This window comes from Sphaeramia orbicularis, chromosome 5, assembly GCF_902148855.1.
Source record: "Sphaeramia orbicularis chromosome 5, fSphaOr1.1, whole genome shotgun sequence".
NCBI classification, from domain to species: domain Eukaryota; kingdom Metazoa; phylum Chordata; class Actinopteri; order Kurtiformes; family Apogonidae; genus Sphaeramia; species Sphaeramia orbicularis.
In genome coordinates, this window is record NC_043961.1 from 30,562,880 (window position 1) to 30,577,006 (window position 14,127).

The 14,127-nt window shown below is 36.7% G+C and overlaps 1 protein-coding gene across 2 annotated transcripts; it reads right to left on the bottom strand.

The window, feature by feature from the left end:
- Window positions 1-8,416: 8,416 nt before the first annotated feature.
- On the bottom strand, window positions 8,417-13,499 carry LOC115419467 (G-protein coupled receptor 61-like). 2 transcript variants are annotated; one of them, XM_030134262.1, is made up of 2 exons: window positions 13,328-13,499; window positions 8,417-11,903 (listed from the first exon to the last, which is right to left on the bottom strand). In XM_030134262.1, the coding sequence occupies exon 2, from the start codon at window positions 11,699-11,701 to the stop codon at window positions 10,298-10,300; it is 1,404 nt and encodes a 467-aa protein (XP_029990122.1). In that variant the 5' UTR covers window positions 11,702-11,903; window positions 13,328-13,499; the 3' UTR covers window positions 8,417-10,297. The 2 variants fall into 2 exon arrangements, with proteins under 2 accessions (XP_029990122.1, XP_029990121.1); XM_030134261.1 differs by having other exon boundaries at window positions 13,219-13,499.
- Between the last annotated feature and the right edge of the window lie 628 nt (window positions 13,500-14,127).

A 14,127-nucleotide genomic window follows, 5' to 3' on the forward strand; every position in this document is an offset into this window, starting at 1 on the left:
CTAGCATGACAGCCAGAGAGCCAAGACACTGACTATACCCGTTCAGCTGGGCACCAAGGTAGGTGGAGGACAAAAGTTTTTCCACTCATCTAAAAATAGCCATTTGATACACTAGATATCATGAGAATGTGCGTTCAACGAAATGAAAAATGGCAGAGGATCCAAGTGAAACGCAAGTGACACAAAAAGCAAAAGAAGAAAGGATAGCTGTGAGGATAAGCACAGAAACAAGCTTAGTGAGTAAGCTGACTGGTGATCTCCCAATCTTCTTTGCTGGAAAATTCTGAGGGGAGACAGACCGCCTAAACACACACCGCACAGGCCCGCCTGACGAGAAGTTTTATAAATAGTGACAACCAATGCCAGGCCAGGACAGTAATGCAACCCATGTAACATACTGAAAGTGCAGAAATATGGATCCTGCAGTTGAGGAACATTCATTTTTATAGCACACATTAATTAACAGAGTGTAATAACAATTAGACAAGTTTTTGAAAGTTAATTTAAGACATCTTTTTGAAGTTTTGCTTGACTGGGACTTATCAGTGACATGTAATATACAAAATGGTCCAGTAAATTTCAGGTTAGTATTCCAACTCTTATTTGTAGATGAGTTTATTAAGGATTTAGTGTCAAAAAACATTTGGTTTCCTGGAAAATTAAGATTTGCACTCTCTCAAGGAATGTTAACATTAATATAATAAATTAGGATTAAAGTTTTCAAATCTCACAAATCAATACTAAAATAAAAATTTTATTCTGAATTCTCATCATTTACTGACTCATTGATCCCATGTACATCAGGGTATTAAAAGCAAGAAAGCTCCAAAGAGAGTAAATATCTCCATCTAGTGGTATGAACATTTTATGCAGCCAGACAACAACATTTCTTCTTTTTCATGCACCATCAAACAGCATCAATTCTGATGTTTTTATTAAACTAATTTATCAGTGTGTTGAAGAATGTCAGAAAATCGTGACTATGTCTGTCATAGTTTTCTAAAGCTCACAGTAACGTCTTCAAATTGCAATCTAAACCAAATATATTTAGTATCATGTATAATAAAGAAAAGCTTCTATTCTAAAGAACAGAGAAGCAGACACAAGTTAATCGGTAGCATTTGAACTTTACAAAGTAAGCTTACTTAAATGACTAATCAATAATCAATATAGTTAGTAAAATGAAGCAGTTTTCAGTGTAGTAACTAATCAGTTACTAAACCAATTATTTCAGCTTTAGTTAAAAACGCAGGATTATGGTCAAACATCCACAAAAGCTACAGCAAAGACTAAATTTGATCAACTCTGAAAAAATGGTTGAAATTTTCTATCATACTATATAAGTATCTGAGTATCAATACAGTTAAAGACCAAATTACAACCATAATCCAGGTCACAGTGAGCATTTAAGATCATGAACAGACCTGTACATTAGATGGTGAAAAGTCAGCACCTGTAGTTAATGAGCTTCATCTTGAAAAAACAAATATCGTGGGTAGTTGTTAACGTTGAAGGACATCAGGCTTAGTGTTAGTGAGGTAAAAAATGTAAAAGCTAAATTTTGCCTCAGGACATCTCCACCCTTTTCTGAGATCTGACCTAGTTTTCAAGAGATATGACACTCACCATCTGGTGCAACAGCAAAGGTTAAAAAAACCAGAGGCCTACTTTTTTGTTTTAAAGAAAAAACTATCCAATAGAATGTATAAAACATTTTGCTAAAACTAACAGGGAACCTACCTTGAAACAGAATTAAATATCACCCTAACAGCTCCAGTTAATCCTTTGCTTTTTTGCCACAGCTGCTTGGTTAAACTGTGTCTGCAAACCTGACTAAAGTTCATATCATTGGCTGCTTGAGTTTTCTTTTTTTTCACTTTTCATGGAATTCAGCATTTTGTTTGCAGAGACCATAGACCAAAAAAGTAAGTAAACAATGTTTTCTCTTTCCAAATATAGAGTATATATTTACATTTCTTTCAAAGGCTGGTATTAATAGATATTTGAATGAATGAATGAATGAATGAATGAATGAAACTTTTTTTTTTACATTTAGAACAATGCAAAAAATAAATTAATACATACATTTATATAATTTCTGCAATGTGTTCAAAATGGAGCAGGCTGAAGTGAACACTTACTCATTCCTACTCAAAAATCAACTGCAAATTTCTCAATTGCACAAGATAAACAAACAAAAGATTATTTAGCACTATGAAAAAGAGACATATAGCATTACCTGTCAAAATAGCACTTTTTCACAAGACTGAAAAGCAAGGAATTCAGAACTTTTTGCAACTTTTTAATGAGGAAGACAAGAAACAATTTTTAATTACCACATTATTATTAGGAATGACTGTCTATAGCTATTAATATCTAAGTTATTGTTAAAATGTAGGTTTAATAAAGTTATTTGGGTAGTTTTCAGCACCCACACATAGTTAGTTAGCAGCCTATTTTTGTTATTTAACAGTTTAACTGTACCTAATTGTGATTAAACAGTTATTAGCTAGCAACTGTATTCAACTATGTCAGGAAACAAGTATAGTGGACAAAAACAGTTCAGGGTCCCACGTAAAACAACTGCCAGAGGTAAGCAGATTATTTTACTCATTTCAGAATTTTTATTCAGGTTAATAATATGTATAGTCTTTATACAGATGTGTGTGTGTGTGTGTGTGTGTGTGTGTGTGTGTGTGTGTGTGTGTGTGTGTGTGTGTGTGTGTGTGTGTGTGTGTGTGTGTGTGTGTGTCGCTGAATATGTTAACTTACCCTCTGACATAGTTGAAGTTTTTAGCTAGCCTGGAGCTGAAGTGGACTGGAACAGCGGAACACAAGACAGGAAATGTCCTGGAGAAGACAACGACACAAACGGTTAACTGTCAACAGATGGTTAGTTATCTGATAAGCTGCCTGTTAGTTGATAAAAACCTTTTGTTAACGCTGCTGTGAAGATGAAATCTGTGTGAGAGTTAACGGAAATTGACGTTCCTCGATGCTAACAGTTTTGTGTGCTAGCTTACTCTGACCAGCTGAACCCGTTTAGTGTTTTAGTAATGAACTGTCACCTATCACTTATTACCGACAGGAAAGTTAGAGTTTAACCCGGACTTTCGCAATAATAACCAGCCCACATGGAGACGGTGTGTTAGTAGTTTAATATGTCAGGTAGTGGACAGTGGTGTTACACATGTAAGTATTTGTTTTGACGGAAATTGAAGTTCCTCATGGATGAGTTTTATTCTTAAAGAAGCAGAACCAGATGTGTCACAGGTCAAAGGTCAGCAGGCGTCTGCAAAGACATGTAACAGGGTTTATCTGTGATGAAACTGGAAGGAATTTATCATATATTTACCATTTTACTATTCACAGTCTAGCTCTAATTTGGCAGTAGGGCTTTAAGTGGTGGCAAAACTCACAAAAAAGTGAGTTTGTTATCAGGGGGGTCTCCACGGATTTGGGGCAAGTGAAAAAAAATATATATCAGTTTGGGCCCCATCATTTCAATACCACAAACCCTAAAAATATCTGCAGGTATTCATCAATATTAAGCTTACAATAGATTTCACAATTTTGTGGAAAATTGGTGAGAAAGGTTCAAGCCATCTTACATTTTAATAACATTTATGTTGTCAACAGTAATAGATTTTTTTTTTTTTTTACATTAATATACAAATAAACAAGTGGTGCCAGACACAACAAACCCCACTCCTTGCACATATTTCACCAATTATAAGTAAATGGGAAGATTTTTTTTTTTTTTTAAATTCATTTAAAAAAAAAAATAAAAAAAATGGAACTTTGACCTACAGTTCCCAAAATGTAATGAGATCCATTCAGGGTCACTGACAATCTATAAACCCAATTTGGTATGAATTCAACCAACAGTTTTGCTGCTACAGACATGTGAAATGTCACCCATTCTAAGTAAATGGGGGGGGAAAACGGTTTTTAAAATGCATTTAAAAAATTTAAACTTTGACCTACTTTTCCCAAAATGTAATCAGATCGATTCTGGATCACTGACAATCTCTAAACCAAATTTGGTATGAATTCAACTAATGGTTTTGCTGCTAGAGTGTTAACAAACAAACAAACAAACCCAACCAAAAACAATACCTCTTGCCTCCTCTTTGGAGGCGGGGTAAATATAGTTTATTTGCTGCAAATGCTTCTTTCCTAACACTCACCTTCACATGGGCCCCTGTCAGTCATGGGCTCTTCGTATCATCTTCACTTTTCTCCCCCTTATGGCGTCACTGCCTGTTACACAGTATTGTTTCTATTCCTCTGATTTCTACTTAGTGATATGTCTGTATAAATTCTCATTTGTCCAGACCAACCACCTAAGTCTACTCAGTGATATAATATGATACAATATTCCAACTGTCTTCAACACACAGAGGTGATAGACATTGTAAATGCTAATTTTCTACATTGACTGACATGACTTTTTATTGAAGTATGCATTAAATTTTATCATGTCCTTGGTGGTAGTTTAGTTTTATTTTGAGCACATAAAACCATCAGATAACAAAGAACCATACAACACGGTCAAACAAAATTTTCAGTGGAGTGGGAAAAATTATGACTTATAGACTCCCACCCCCTTTTTACAAACTCATAATTAAATTAATTCTGCTTCCTTTGCTTGTTAACACACTTTTTTTTCTTTACATTTTTACAGTAACACAAAACATCCATACAAACCATTCACCATACACTTTTTTAGTCACCTCACATACAATCAGATTTACATAATCAACCTTTTTTAATATAAACTGTGATATGTATATGCATTTTAGATATTTACTACAAATACCTACAATCATAAAGTTCAGTCTCTAAATGAAATTCTACATTTAACCTGGCTCAGAATTTTGCACCCTGTTAGATTCTTGACCTGTCTGTTCTCAGTCATTATTTTTGAGCCCTTAACCTTATCCAATATAAATTCCTTAGTTAAACATATCACTATTCTGGGAGAATGGCAAAAACAATTTCAGAGCCAAAATGTTACCACACAACAGGAGGGACCTTTTGTCCTTTTTGATGGTAAGGAAGTAGGCCACTTTATTTTACCCCTTAATTACATCTACTAAAATGTATTCATAGTCTTGTAATAGCAAGTACCATAAGTAAAGGTATGCTTTAACATAATACCCTGTATGTTTCACTGCTGTATGAAAGCATAGTTTACTTTAGATCATTTAGAAGGACATTAGTTATAAAAAATGACTCATTGCTGGAAAAATAGTTGATAGTTGTTCACTGTTGGGTGAGTTAGGTCTAAAGTACAGTACAGTACAAACTATGGACAGCCATAAAAACAGGAGATAAGAAAGCTAACAATTTAACAGCATGACAGGATATAATGGGGATTCATTCCGTTGTGTACAAGGTTTAACTGGAAAAGACCGAGGATATGCATTTGGTGGTTTAACATGTCAGCGTTGTCTGAAGTTGCAATGGGATGGCCTGTTTGTAGACATGTTTTGGTAATTGCCCCCTAATTAGAGCAATGTACTCATTTACTCACCAGTGGTGATTACACCTTTTCTGGGTAGCTGCTAAACACATTAGCTGTTTAATTTGCCAATACCAAAACATCATGGAGATTCACTAGAACATTAGACTGTAGTTTCTGCCTGGAACAGATGATTTGCTGGTATTCTATTTTGGTGAGCTGTATCCATGTGTCATGTCACTTGAGACAACAGATGCTAGAGATAAACAAATTCAGACGCTCACTGTTAGAATATCAGAGATTTTCATTCAAGTGATTCATCAAATAAGTTAACACTATGATGACTGAGCTTATGACAAATAGACTGGGCTTCAAAGACAACAGCTGCTGCCAAAGTAGATTTAGTTCATAGTGAGTCAAAACATTTTTACATCCACCAGGGTGGTTACAGTGCAGCCTGTTATAGTCCAATTTCACAGACCACAGACACATAAGCTGAATCGTGGTTTGGTGGTGACTTACTTTTAACAGTCATTGTGACAGACTTTGCATCTCTTTTTACATGCATTTAGTTTACAGCAGGGGTGTCAAACATGCAGCCACTGGGCCAAAACTGGTCCACCAAAGGGTCCAGTCCAGCCCATAAGATGAATTTTTGAAGAGAAAAAAGTTACACTGACGATATTAGCAATCAAGAGTGTCAAACTCATTTTAGCTCAGGGGCTAATACAGCCCAAATGGATCAGTCCAGTAAAATAATATAACCTATAAACAATGTTAACTCCAAATTTTTTTTTTTTTTTTTTTTTTTTTTTTTGTGTGTGGACAAAAGTAAAATTACATGATGAAAATGTTTACATTTTTGGTTAAATTATTGGCTGTTAACCTTTGAAAACAAACATAAACAATTAAACAAACATGACTTTAAATCAAGATCAGTAAAGTATTGAAAATACTTAAAATAAACCATGATCAAATTCTTTTTTTTGAATCTGTTTATAATAATTCTAAATTAAGATTTTAGATTGATTTGTTTTTAGATGTTTCTATCAAGATTTTAAATGTAAATTATACATTTTTAATATGTAAGAAGTAAGTCAAACAAATCACATAATGAAATGTCAGTTTATATGTTCATAATCTAAACAGACAAAATAACAATCAGACCTTTCAAATCAAACTCAAATCTATACAGGGTTTGGAAAACTATTTAACTATTTAACTAACAGTTTAAAAAGTAAAGATGTGATGGTAGTTGGTAGTTTTGTAAGTTTGGGAGGACTTGAGCTGAAAAATGTTGGAAATCCTTAATTTAACAGAACAAAGAAGAGTCTGAAAAGTCAGTGCTTACACTGACGGTACACAGAGATTATACTTGTCCCTCTCTGGATTTGTTTGTGACACACAGATCAACTATGAAGACCTGGACCATCTGCTTCCACCACATCCTGTTAACATATGACAACAGATCAGGGTTTGGAGTCAACATTTTGTTCAGACAGAACAGCGTCTTTATAGTTCAGTAACAGTCATAACTCAGTCTGTACAGTATTTTCAGAATATATTGCAGGTTCCTCTTTGGAATTTCTCTGTAATTGATGCATCTGATCCATAAGTTAGTTATCTAAACATATACAGAGTTTGGTATATGATTTTTTTTGTTTATTTTTTTTTTTCAGATGCATCACCCAGTAATTTTACATTCACAATGGCTTAAATGACTCTGTGTGATATGAAAAGGATGGATTAAGAAAATTATCAGCCATATTTGCCTTCTGAATAGTTTGTAGCATTTCTTCCTGTGAAGTTAAATGTTTAGTAGCTGAATAAATACTTTCCTAAATGATGAAATTAAAAAAAAAAGAGTAAAAATGATTTGTGTTTATAAGCTGTGTGTTGTAACATGCTCATATCAGTGTTGTATTCTGCTGCCTCCAGGTGGCCAAACACATCAATGAATACAGCTTTTATCTTCAATCATTGTATAAATGTGATTTTCTGTGATTTTCTGTTGAAATTCAGTATCACAGCCCTTCATCATGACTTTTTGATTTTCTAGTCTTTGGATATTCATTGTTTCTAGGTTGATTTTCATCATCACAAGTTCTTAATTTTTGTGTTATTTATTATTGAGAAAATGTGTTTTTTGATTACATTAATTTAAATACAGTTTATTTCAGAAATTCAGAAATTTCCTGTCTTTTTTTTTTTATCTTATTGTTGCCTCATATTTGTACACAATAAAGTCTGATTTCCACAAAGTTCCTTTTTTAAACCCAAAATATCTAAACAAAAAAAACAAACAAACAAAAAAAAAGATTCCAAACACTATTCATGTCCCAAACCTAAGATGAAAAAAATTCCTTGTATTGAATATACAGATTGACATTAAGGTAATCATTCATCATCATTAGGAAGTATCTACCACAGAATATAGCAGATTATGGTTATTCCATTTCACAGCATAAAATACTCCGGCCAACAGTCTCAAGATTTTTGATAAATTCACAAAAACAAATGTCAGGTCTGGTTTAACTCAGAATGTATTTTAAGAAGTCACAGATAAGGGTGTCTTGCTGGATTCCCAATAGAGCAGGCTCCTCCTACCACCCACTACAGCACTGAGAAATGTCACTAGGTAATAATTGCCATGGGGATGGCAGATACTGGTGAAGCTGGGGGCGGTTTGACTGAGGTCCATCGTTGAGGTGTGAGGCCTATCACATGCCAATGTCTTCCAACTGATACACAGCATTAAACACGAGTTGGACAGATTTGTTTAGACTACGATTGGTAGGAGGATTACATTAATCTATCTATCTATCTATCTATCTATCTATCTATCTATCTATCTATCTATCTATCTATCTATCTATCTATCTATCTATCTATCTATCTATCTATCTATCTATCTATCTATCTATCTAAATTATGACAATGCACCATAAATGTGTTACAAACATAGAAACTTTTTATTACAACGCACCTTTCACTCAACTTTTAGCCATTTTTTTCTACACACATTCATGTCATTGTAGCACAATGGAAGTCATTCATTTCTTTTAATCACAGCATATAAAACAACCTGTGAACAAGTGAAAATCCTAACACAAATGATTCACAGTTTGGGGTATTTTGACAAGATGAATAGAATATATCAAGATCACTTTTAATTTTGGATTGAAAGTGTCACTGAAACGACCTTTATTAAAAATATCTTAAAAACCCTGTGTCCACATTCAAAAATCTGTCATTCAATCGAACATCTCCAATCTCTAACAGTTTGCTATAAAACACTACTTCATCTCATCATCACATTCAGGCTGAAAACTTTATTTGTAATAAATGTCTCTGTGTAAATCACATCTGCTTTGTTTCCTTATAACATAAGAACATGTGCAGGAATCATACTTGACATAGAACTGCGCTCGACTGTAAAATTTTTTTTTTTTCCTTTTTTTTCCTGCATCTGAGGTACTTTATATACCCTGAAGAGCAGGGCAGTAAAAATAAATCTAAACGTCCATCTTGCAATAGCAATCTCACACAAAAAGGCAGTTACTGCATACATGTCAAAATCATCCATATTCGAATAAAACCATGACAAATACTTAGACACACTAACAAAAAGCAAAATTGGCTTGTTGAGTGGAATACACAACCAAAACTTTTACAGTTTTACTAAACATAATGTACAGTTCAGTACATTAAACAATGTAAGGAATAGAATTATATTTGAATGTAACGCAGTGCATCAATATAATACTAATTTTTAAGATTTATATCCAAATACATGAACAAGTACATTACATGGCAGAAAGCTAAGTGACCCTTAAGATGACCTATAAAGTCAACCAACATCCTGAACAGAGTCGCAGTAGAGCTGTTAGAAAAACTGTTTTAAAAAGGTGTTTTGGAACAAGGGTCAGGGAAAAGAAAAGAAAATTCATTCATTATCTGTAAACAACTTATCATTAAGCTGTAACCTGTATGTTCCTCAGTTATGATTTGATTATCGGCACATGGATTAACTGTGGCATTACCACTACCAATCAAAAGTGACAGCAGTGCTTCTCTTTCAATGGATTCATTAGTTATTGTCGTCTCTGTTTTTATTGCTGTTTTTTTTTTTTTTATAGGACAGTAGTTAACATGCAGTCTAAATTAATTATTAAAAAAATCTACTTGCCACAGTTTAAAAAAGGAATAGAAATAGTTTGGCATAATTTCATATTCCCTTATATGTAGGTACTTATGTAATCATTATTTATGAATATCAAAGGTATGTTGTCCAGTAGCACAATGTTACTACACAAACATGTCACTAATTTAGACAAAGCATCACCTTTGTTCCAGATCAAATGGGGTCTTCCCAAAACTTAAACTTTATGAATTTTCCATTTCCTTCCCAGAAAAACATTTTTATTTATTTTTTTTTTTTTTAAATAAAAAAGACTTTAATGAGTTACATCAACATTGATTCACTGAGTTATTTACTGTACAGAGCTGAGCATTTGTGTGGAAGGCCCAAAATACAGCCATTTTTTTTTTAAACTAGCAGTGATTTCCCTGTTCACAAACAACAGTTCAAATGCATCTCCAACAAATGCATTTGATTGTATCATTGTGGATGTTTTCAAAACTAGAATGAAAACTGACGAGGCAAAGTGCAATGACTCAAAAACACAATTTAAAGTTATTTTTTTGAATGAGCTGAGCTACCAGTTGGACACAGAAACATACTGTCACTGAAATAACTCCTGAAACACTTTATATCTGAGGAACAAAATTAGACTTATTTTCAGAAAATACAGATGCTGTTGTAAAAACTTAGTTGTCTGTATATATATGGTTATTTTTCACCTGTTCAGTCTCGATAAACTCTGAAGTCTCCTCTGCAATTTGTCCAGGAATGCGGAAATCAATGGGTATGGGCTGTGCTGGCTCAGGTGGTTGGGACTGAGCCATAGGGCAGCCGGCCTCGCCCTTAGGACTGGAGGTGCTGTGAGAGTTTTGAGGATCCAAGTTGCAGCCAGTGCCCTGAAGAAACTGGAGGAAATTCTCCTCTATGGACCCATCACGGCTTGGTAGTCTATCCTCCACCTCGACCCCTGCTCGACGAAAAAGACAAGGCAGATGCTTTCCCAGCTCTTCCCGGATCTGTCTGTTCAAACAGCCGTAGAAGAAGGGATTGGATGTAAAGCAGAAGTAGCCAATCCAGGTGACCACCTCCTCCAGGGAGGCCAGGGTGGCCGGAGGGCTGGCAGCCAGCGCTGAATACAGGTGAAAAGAAAAGTATGGCAGCCAGCAGCACAGAAATTGACCACCTACCGCTGCCAGCACCGCTGCAGCTTTTCCTCCACCAAAGGGGCGTTGTGGTGTGGCTCTGCCTGTCCCCGTCCCCGTCCCAGAGCTTGTAACCATAGTGGAACGACTGCTGAGTGACTCTGACCGCTGGCGACGAGGAGTGTCCATCCAGGTAGGCAGAGGCCCGTGGTGCATGGCAGCCACCCGGGCCACTTTGAACATATTGCAGTACACAACAAGAATGACAAGAAGTGGGCACAAGAAATAGACCAGAGTAAAAAGAACCATGAAGGCCAAGCGGTTTGACCCTCCACCTGTCCAGTGTAGTGAACATCGCCTATGCCCCTGTGCAGGTGGAGATGGGACAGGCCCACCTCCTCCTCCACCCACCCCACTGCTCTCTAGAAGTGGAGTTCTTCCACCTTGCAGGAACCAGGCGAGCAGCGGCAGAGCAGACATGGCCAGGGCTTTGACCCAGATCCCCACCAGCACTGAAGCCACTAAGCCAACAGTCATCTTCACTTCATAGCGCATTGGATGAATAATGTAGTAATAACGCTCCACGTTTATGACAGAAATAGACAGGATGGCAGCGCTGACCAGGCACACACTGAGAAAGAGGTAGCTCCGACACAGGGCCTCCCCGAAGAAGGCTCGGCTTGAGAGCATGCCGAGGGGCATCAGCACCAGTGCTGCCAGCAGGTCCACCAAGCACAGGTGGAAGACAAAGGCAAACTTGTGGAGCTGTGGGGCCTTGGCAATGACCGCCATGACAGCTACATTACCCACCACAGCTAGCAGATCCATGAGCAGCATGGCCAGCAGGGCTAGCGACTGAGACAGAGCCCAACCCTCAGGCAGAGAGGAGGCAGACATGTTGGACATGAGCTGTGGAGGTGGGTGGGAGGAGTTCCACGTCGGCTCCATTGAAGGGTGGGATGAGGCAGGTGGGCAGGAGAAGTCACAGGCCCATAACCCATCCTTCACAGCCAGGAAGAAGTACGGCCAGGAAACAGCGGCTTGAAAACGAGGTCAAAAGATGCCTTGCAGTCGGGGGGCAGGTGATCTGATTTTATAATTCCTGTCCATCAAAAAAATCTTCATGTTTTGCCATCAGTTGCAAACCACCCTACGAAGCAAAAGAGAGATTTGTAAGGGATGGGAAACTAAACAATGTGAATGCATGGAGAATGTCTGTTTGATTTGTTTGTAGTTGTAGGTTTCACATTTACCTGACATAGAGAGCACCTTTAACAGGTTTTAAAATCTCTCTTAATGCAGTCTAAATGATAAGGTAATCCACAGCCAACCCTCAAAACCAATTAACTGAATTAAAACTGCATCATTCAAGGTAGGGGTGTTTAGCAATGTACTAAAACAACTGAATGAGGCACTTAAAGATGATTAATATTATTCTCCCAACAGGTTGTAATGATCAAAGCACATTTGTATGACCAACCTCGCCCTCCTTGAAAAACACAAATGAAGAATCTCAGAATAATAAGGTCAAAGAAAAATCCAGTCTGGTCCTTCTAGAGCTGCAGGTGATAAGTACTTTCCAAGCACACATCCTGTTAATGTATGAATGCAAGCTAATTCCTCAAACCAATGCTATCAGTGAGATAAGGTCCTTTTTGGCCCTTTTCGATCACATCTACACCTGGTGGAGAGCTTTTGCTGAATATGTATGGCCAGGGTCAATCTAAACTGAATATTTACAGCTACGTTTCCATACACAAATACAAGTGCAGGTTTCTAGAAGGCCTTGTCACTGTCTCAGATATGGAGGCATGGCACTAAATATGTATAGTGGATATAGTTTCATCTAGGCACAACAATAGGCCACAAATAAACCCTAATACTCCTAACTTTTTAAATCAAATGTGTTTGGATGAGGGTATCCACAGACTGCAGAGGTTTTCTGCATATTAACTTTGCCTAGCTGTTTCAGACAACAAACAGACATGGGTGGCTGCTGGTGCATGTGTCAGATTACAACATCCAGCTGCTTATTGCTATAAATTCCTTCTGCCACAGATTCAGCAAAAGCCTAGTTTGTTCTTTCTCCAGTAAATCAGGGTAAAAAAAAAAAAAAAGAGCTCTAACCCCTCTCATCACCTATAAATGATGGTTCTCAGTGAGCTGCATTTCTAGATCACACATAGGGGTACTCCCAATTCACTTTAACCCTCCTGCCTGGTTTAGTCATATCTACCGCCTACTCATTTATATATTAATCATTAATGCATTACACCCACTGTTTAAAGCTAGGCCCACTTGGTATACATCACATCACACTTAAATCACATTTATCTGTTGCACTCAACAGTATATAATCAGCACATTAGAGAGAAGAGGATGAGAACAAGGGAGAAAATGTGGTGAGAAACACTGAGCATGAGGGGAAAAAAGACAGCGAGAACAAGGCAGAGAGCAATATGTACCTGAAACAGAGTATTCCCTGATGCAGCTGTCTGCTGCTTTGGTCTCTAAGGATGAAAACCTGGTTTAGCTCCTACTGCTGAGGTACACAGTGGACATCAATCACTGTACCTTGTGAATGCTGCTGAGGTACTTCTCACTGTAAAAGCCTCTTTCTCCTCCCATTCCTTGATCTGCCTTGTGCATCCTCTCCCTGGATGACAACAGCTGTGGCAGACATTTTTCTGAGGAACGATGCTGATGTAAATGCTTGCAAAGACACCAGCTCAGTCTCTGCTCTCCCCTCCACTCACACACTGTGACTGCAGAGATGAAGCAGGAGGCAGTGAGAAGCAGGACCTGAACCATTATCTCCTCTGGGTCCTACTGTCCCACCAAGTTTTACCATCAGAAAATATCAACTGTGAAGGCAGTGGGAATAGATGGTTAAAGCCAACAGCTCTAAAAACACTAACTACCATGATTATTATAAAACTTGTAAAAAAAACTCTTTCTTTGTATTCCATATATGGCAGAATTTTCCACTGAAGGCATTGAAACTGTTACTGTATTCTTCATGAAGCACCACATTACCTGTCTTCTCAGTCAATCCCTTTCATATATTAAAGTTAGAAAATGACTGTGTTTCATAGTGATGTTTTCGTCATCTTAAAAATGTAGACTTTATAGTTATCAAGTAGTTATACGCATAATTTATTGAATGTATTTATTATAGAATTTTACTTTTCACTCTAATGAACATCATACAAAATCATCCGTGTTGAATGATTCTTCAATTTCTACAGAAAAACCATAGGTGGTCTAAAAGCAGTTTATTACATTTGTGAAAAATCAATAAAAAGAAGCAGAAGTAGCCTGATTGAATACAAATCAGCAGAAATATGCAAATTAATCTGGTGTTGTGCAAATAG